The sequence below is a fragment of the Gossypium arboreum genome, chromosome 11 (assembly GCF_025698485.1).
Source record: "Gossypium arboreum isolate Shixiya-1 chromosome 11, ASM2569848v2, whole genome shotgun sequence".
NCBI classification, from domain to species: domain Eukaryota; kingdom Viridiplantae; phylum Streptophyta; class Magnoliopsida; order Malvales; family Malvaceae; genus Gossypium; species Gossypium arboreum.
Genome location: NC_069080.1, coordinates 13377600 through 13385036, shown reverse-complemented (window position 1 = coordinate 13385036; position 7437 = coordinate 13377600). Strand labels below are relative to the sequence as shown.

The 7437-nt window shown below is 33.4% G+C and overlaps 1 protein-coding gene across 2 annotated transcripts; it reads left to right on the top strand.

Moving 5' to 3' along the window:
• The first annotated feature begins 1720 nt into the window (after positions 1-1720).
• Positions 1721-6261, top strand: LOC108473864 (uncharacterized). Of its 2 annotated transcripts, none has more exons than XM_017775658.2 (5): positions 1721-2335; positions 2754-2934; positions 3512-3908; positions 4891-4968; positions 5468-6261. In XM_017775658.2, the coding sequence occupies exons 1-5, from the start codon at positions 2243-2245 to the stop codon at positions 5967-5969; spliced, it is 1251 nt and encodes a 416-aa protein (XP_017631147.1). In that variant the 5' UTR covers positions 1721-2242; the 3' UTR covers positions 5970-6261. The 2 variants fall into 2 exon arrangements, with proteins under 2 accessions (XP_017631147.1, XP_052877527.1); XM_053021567.1 differs by having other exon boundaries at positions 2751-2934.
• Positions 6262-7437: the final 1176 nt, after the last annotated feature.

The following is a 7437-nucleotide window of genomic DNA, read 5'->3' as shown; positions in this document are numbered from 1 at the left end:
GATTAGTAAGACTCCTATGGAATAAATATAAGGTTACCAAATTATGTTTTCTATCTATCAGTAGAGCTAATTGTTCTTACATTTGAAGTTCTCTTATTAAAGCTTGGATTTTATTTCTTAATAATGTTTGTTGGAGTATAAGAGATGGGAGAACTGTTAGTTTCTTATGTGATAATTGGATTCCATGCTTGGGGCTGTTGATTAATCACGTGAAAGACATTTCAATTAATCTGATGGAACTCAAAGTTGTAGGTTTAGTAGATTAAGATGGTTAGTGGAATTGTAACCTTTTAAGCCAATACTTTGATAGGGAAATTTTGGAGTACATTGCAACGTGTCCTCCACCAAAAGGTGGTCTTGTAAAGGACAGGTGGGATTGAAGTACCAATGCATCAGACAAATTTTTAGTTAGAGAAGCTTATAAGATTTTGGTTCAACCAAACATCTCTTTAAATGCATTTTTATAGAAAGATGTTTGGGAGAATGAGTTGCCTTCAAGAATAAAGCATTTTTTATGGTTGGTCTTGAGACGACTATTGTTAACAAACCAAGAAAAAAACTAGGAGGGGGCTAATTGAAGATAGCGACTATTATATTTGTGGTGGGTGCCAAGAATCTATTATCCGTATCTTGCGAGATTGTCCATATACGACAGGTATGTGCTCAAAATTGATTTTTTTTATAGTTATTTATCTCAATTATTTGGCCTAGATCTAGAAGATTGGATGATTGTAAATATGAGGAATATGGTTGTTGTACATATTGAAAGAGTAGACAGGAGGTGTACTTTTTGCTGTTATATGTTGGTATTTATGGAAAAGCAGGAACAAAGCCATATTCCAACAAGACAACTTGAATTCGGACGAGATACTTGGAAAGGCTAAAAGTCTTGCTATCAATATATGCATCACAACAAGAATCGAGGGGTTTAAACTCGACCATTTGAAGTGTTCATGTAAAATGAAGTCCCCCAAGCCATGGTTGAGTTAAAATCAATACAAATAGGGTGTTTAGCGTGAACGGGAACTACTCCGCTATAGGAGCGGTACTACGTGATTCTTATGGTAAATTGATGACAGGTTTTCATAAATTTATTAGTAAAGTCTCAATTCTCATGGCTGAAGTACATGCAATCTTCCATGGCCTACAAGTAGCTTGCCATAGAAATTATTCTAAGTTAATTCTTGAATGTGATAGAAAGACTGCGATTGACATACTCAGTGATAATTCAGAGGAAATATTGTTTACATCTCTTGTTTGTAGAATTAAAGAAGAATGTCGACATTTCTCGACTATCAAATTCCAACATGTCATAGTAGTTCACTGGTTAGCCAAAAATTGTCCCACTAATGATCTTGAGCTAGTTAGTTTCGAATTCCCTTTATTTGTTATTAGGAAATTATTGTTAAAATATAAACAGGGAGAAACTCATGTAAAGACTATTAGATTCTAAGACTGCTGATTACCTTATTTATCTATAAAAAACTTAGAAAATATGTGTTTTAATTTCATTCTTAAATTAATTTTGATCTAATCGCGTAATGTCCTAACGTAAAATAAAAATATTTAATCACCAACCAACATGAAAAGAGGTCTTAAATTAAATACAACCGTAAAAATTCCTTCCCAACAATTTTATTTAATTAAAAAAAACCAGAAAGTCTCGGTTGATGGGATATAATCTTAACCACTCATTCAAATGACCTAACTTAGTCAATCCTTCTGAAGCGGGTTTTATGGTCCCCGGCAGATTTTTACAACGGCTGGGGTCTAGCGTAACGTATTCCACCACACGCTCTCTGATTAAAGAAAAATCATAACGCAAGAACATCTCATCAAACCCATCTCATTCCGATCGGACGGTCAAGAATAAAACTCAAAAGGGGGTGGTCTGACTCCGTGAATAATCCAATAAAAGACAGCTACATGTTTTTGTTGTACATTTCAGGGTCCCCTACCTGGATTCTCAAGGCTTCGCCTGCCACAGATACCAAACCTAGAAAAATTTCTCCAATCCTTACGATCAAATCACATAAATCTTGTTATCAAATCTTAATACTTTCTATTCGTTTTTTTAATTGTTACCGCTGAAGTGAAAGATTTGAATTGGGAGGAAAATCCAAGATTTTGAGGTTTTGAGATGGATAAGTGTTTGGTTCTGTGTTAAAAAATAGAGGTCAGAAAATAAGAGGAGAGAATTTTGGGGATTTAAGATCTTGGATTCTCTCCATAGATAGAAAAAATGTTGAAACTTTGTTTAATGGCTTCTCATGGGTACACTCCCAGCCCGGGACTTGTTTTTCACCGGGAAAAAGGTGTTAGCAGGATGATCAAGGTAATTTTTTTTTGGTTTGTTTTGTACAGTTTGATGATTTGGGTTTCTTGGTTACTATTTCGATTGTGAGCTACTACTGGCAGTCTATGATTGCTAATTCTATTTTGATTAATTGTTTGGGTGACATGAATATTATGGAGTTATTGGATTCTTCTCTAGCGCTTTAATGAAGACAAATCGATTTTTATTAGGATTTTGTGCCTGCATATATATATATATATATATATATATGTATATATTTTATAATTAAATTATATAAATTTTCGATATTTGATCATCAATAATCAGTAATTTGCAGCCCCCTCCCCCCTCTTATTTTTCTACTAGTACTTTTATTTATTAACTTTATTTAAAAATTATATTGCATATAATTTATGAGTTTTTTGTTATTGAATTTTTATTGTTTCCATAAAAGCAGGAATGTCAAACCTTGTTGCCAAGTAAAGCAATAAAAAATGACATGGTACAAACGGGTCCCTTTGATCTGAAGTGCAATGGAATCAAAGAGCAGCCAAAACCAGTTACCCTTCTTTGTGAGCCTAAACTGATTGTAGATGTCGATCCAAAAGCACAAAAGCCTATGGCTATTGATAAACCAGGTCTGCAACTTCTTGTTGCTTGTTCTTTGCATGTGCTAGTTATTTCTTTTGCTATGTACTTAGGGAAAGCGACTCAAACCAATTATTTTTCTTAGAATCTATAAAAATATATAATTCTCAAAACACCGTAAAGATTGGGTGTTTGTGGTATTAAGTTTAACTAACAATGCGATTAAATATTTTGTTTCTCCTTGGACAGAGGTTGTGTATTGGAATTTGGATGTAAACTCAAATCTTTGCTATAATTCTCTTTTACAATCCCATCCACACTTCTTGCCGCTCCCAACATGATTGAAAAGAGTAATGAGATATACTAAAATAAGTTATAGCATAGATATGAAAGGTGATTCTTGAAGGGATATAAAAGTGTTAGCAGCTAGATCAGGTTATTCCAATCGATAATGTATTACAACAATTTAGTAGCACACTTGAAGGCAGAAAACATATTTGTGGGTGATTATAGGTTAGACTATTCATTTGTGACGTCAATTTCTTTTATATTTCTTCCCAAGTCCCCTTGGTTAATCATTGTCTAATGGTTATTCTAATCCTGTTTTATTCGCTGTTGCTCATCTAGACACAGCTCTCTTTGGCTCTGGGATAGCTGAGAAGTGCACAAGACATGAAAAACTCTTAAAGTTTCTTGTGTCTGGATCAAAGGATGTGGATAAAGGGGAACTTGATTTATCATTGCTATCAGATTTGATTGAACCGTTGATGTTTGGTGTGCATCAGCAGCCTTATGCTTCTCTAATTTATCCAAGTAGTGAGTTTGATGACCAGAAGCCGCTTCCAGACATTGTAGGAGAGATGGTACAAGATTCAAAACTTATTGCTAATTCAGATGGTCTAGTTGTATTTACAAGTAGTGGGACCGAGATGAAAGACATTCTTTCAATCGTTGCTGAATTTCACTTATCAAGCAACTCAACTAAATGGAGAAGGCAGTCGGGACTGGTCCCATACTTCAACAGGTATGGATACTACTACTTACACCCCCTTGATTTGAATTAAAGGTTAAATACTCATTTGGCCCTTATACTATGGACATTTCTGTCACTTTGAGGGCTTAAAGAATTAAAATTCATATGAAGTACTTAAACTTATATTTTGTCAGCCATTTGACTCCAAAGCTAGGTCTGTTATAATTGTCTTGTCATCATATTGTCGCTGGTGAATCTACTGCCACGCCAACATGAAGGGTAAAATAAAATATTTCTTATGCTGATATGGTATTTACATGCTAAATGAGTCACCATTTTTTTGAGAAGTGGTAGATTTTTTTTGACTGTTTTTGTCATTTTAGCCAATTGACTTGCTGTGTTAGTCGAAAGGGTCAAAACATCTGTGGGTAACATGGTTGAGTATTCTATTGCAAATTTTTATTCTCTTAATACTAATGTGACAAAATTGTGATAGTTCAAGGCCACAATCTGTTTTCAAACTCTTAAATTAAATGAGAACCATGCAGCAAACAATCATATTGTGTTATGTACGGACCCTATTGTGGTGTTTTGACTGTTATTGAAAATTTGTTGCTAATAAACAATCATATAAGATGTAAAATGAATAGTAGATTTCATTGTTGTTTGAAAGTAATGTGACCATAAAGTCTTCTGATTAAACAGGACCCGGAACAAAAAAGTGCATGCTAGTACTAGGGGTCAAAACATCTGTGGGTAACATGGTTGAGTATTCTATTGCAAATTTTTATTCTCTGAATACTAATGTGACAAAATTGTCATAGTTCAAGGCCAAAATCTGTTTTTAAACTCTTAAATTAAATGAGAACCATGCAGCAAACAATCATATTGTGTTATGTACGGACCATATTGTGGTGTTTTGACTGTTATTGAAAATTTGTTGCTAATAAACAATCGTATAAGATGTAAAATGAATAGTAGATTTCATTGTTGTTTGAAAGGAATGTGACCATACAGTCTTCTGATTAAACAGGACCCGGAGCAAAAAAGTGCATGCTAGTACTAGTCTCGCTCCAAAATATGAAGTTGCGAGTGTTGCACCTCCAAAGAGGTCTGTGACTGATCATCTGTCTCATTGTGCCCTCTCTCTCTCTCTCTCTCTCTCTCTGTTTTCTTTTTTAATTTATAAATACCCTTGCCATTGCCATAATTCTTCTAGATGATATAATGGAAACTGTCAACTTGAAATAATTGGATTTACCTTGTTTAGGGATCTTGATATCTAGTCCTAGAATTTCTGTAACAAACCGATAATGATTTGTGAGTTGTAACACTTCATTTATGTTGATTGCATGTAAGACCGTAGTATGGAATGGACATAGATAGATATATTTATTAAATATTGTAAATATGGCAGGTAGGTTTAACCTATATTTTAATAAGGTTTCTTCCAACTTGGCTATTGTCCGCTGGATCTGGACCTAAAATATGGTCTGTTTTTATAGATACATGGTTAAAATATGAACTTCTGCAAAAAACTATAATTTTTGTTGCTTTCTTTCAACTGTTTTTGTTTAAAATGTGTTTTTTATGCAACTCGTTTTTGACAGTCCGGAGAAAATCAAGCCCAAGCCATCACCAAAAAGGAAGATGTCTAAGAAGTCAACCAGGGAGAGAAATCTTTACAAAGCAAATTATTTCCATGCATGTGAGAGTCTTCTTTCTTTGATGGTAAATAAGCACCGGCATGGCAAAATGGCAATTCTTTCCCTGAAGAAGTCTGGCCCTGAACTTCCTCAACTTTTGACCCAATTCTCTGCTGGCATTGCCGGGACTGGTCTTGCTGTTGTCTTGTCTGTTTTCTGTAAGGTAGCGTATGCGAGAGCCCCATTGTGTACATCTAACCTCTTTAGCACTAGCCTTGGTTTCGGGCTAGTTTGGCTCTCCTGGGCAGTTAACAGACTGAGGGACACGATCGAAAATATCAGCAAGAATACTGGCAAGTTGGATATGAAGGAAAAAGAGATGATTAAGAGAGTTGAGAAAAGTGTTGATGACATCTACATCAGAGCTGCAACGTTGATGGCTGCAGCGATGTTAAGGTTTGTATGAATTCTGAAGATATAACTCATTTGGATAACCATCTGGACTGGCTGAATATTTCAACAACAGAAAACATTGACATCTATGGTCTTGTGATGACCTTGAGCTCATATGAGCAGGACCTCAGCATCTGCCAGCTTGTATATATATAATAATCATTAAGCGCTATGAATGGAGAAGAGGGTGAAAACCTTTCATATATTTTAAAATACGAATTGTCATTGCCGGACATAAATGGGTGGGAGCGGATTAGTAGAACTGGTACTAATCATTAATATATTCTTCTTCATGCAAAGAAAAATGACTGGTTATGGTGTTCAGGTTCCAAGAGGGCTACAATTTTTAAATGTCTTGAAATGCTGTTCGATTGTGCTTTTTTATTTAGTTATGTACAAGGAATGAAAGGATATGCTGGCTAGTTATGCACCACTGGAAACCGAATAAAAAATAATTCAGTCCTTAAAATTCATCATTATCGCTCACTAACAATCTCTTTAATACTTGTGCAACTGATCGGTCCCCCATTTATCGATTCATTGCAGCCACCAACAAAGTTCTTTCTCTTACAGGTAAAAGATTACAAACCTTAAACCGACGTCCACATAACCATAACTTATTGTTGTTCAAATCCTAAAGAATTTGTTTGTCTTAGAGTCTCTTTGGTTGAGCGTTTACTTCTATTATTGTGTGTTTAGTTTGTTTTTTATTTTATATTATAATATTGCTATAATATCTAATTTTATTGTTATCATTGTTTTTACATTAACCGTAAATGCATCTCTCATCCAAAGGAACTCTTAATCTCTTACACTCATTGGTTGAATAATGAAGAAAGAAAAATATTTTAGCTCTACATGGTACTTTTTTTAAATTAGTTCATTTTTAATGTCTCTCGTCATAAATGCTTATCAAAATCGATAAATAATAAAACTACACATTAACTTTATTTTAATTTGTAATTCAATACATGAATTTTGATTTGATGCAATTATCTATATGAAACTTTGGCTGCGGTTTAAATGTACACGTTAAATTTTAATTTTGATTTAATTGTATACATTTAAAAAATAAATATATCTATTTATTTTCATGTTTGATTAATATAATTATTTGTACATGCAATATACACCCATAATAGTACTAGTGATTTGTAAAAATTGAATCAAAGTAATATTTTATGTATATAATTGTATAAAACTGAAGTTCATATATAGCATTAAGATATTATAAAAAAATGTATAGTATTATACATTGGACCAAAATTTGTGTATAATTTTTATATATATCTTTAATATTAAAGAAAATGTCACATCAATATATTAATGGAATTTTTTTGATACTCAATTATTTGGGTTGATTATTCCTTAATGATAATGGGATCGAATGTAATAATAATAAAAAAAAAAGAGGGTTTTTCTTAGTGGAATCAAAGCTTATTTAGATTTTGGGATAACATGGTTTGCTTTTTTGAAATGCA

What these genes read in the sequence shown, in the direction of transcription:
- LOC108473864 (XM_053021567.1), top strand. Translation starts at nt 2,243, where the DNA reads ATGTTGAAACTTTGTTTAATGGCTTCTCATGGGTACACTCCCAGCCCG. An exon ending in TATGGCTATTGATAAACCAG is followed by an intron (nt 2,935 to 3,511) that starts GTCTGCAACTTC and finishes TTGCTCATCTAG; the next exon opens with ACACAGCTCTCTTTGGCTCT. An exon ending in CTGGTCCCATACTTCAACAG is followed by an intron (nt 3,909 to 4,890) that starts GTATGGATACTA and finishes CTGATTAAACAG; the next exon opens with GACCCGGAGCAAAAAAGTGC.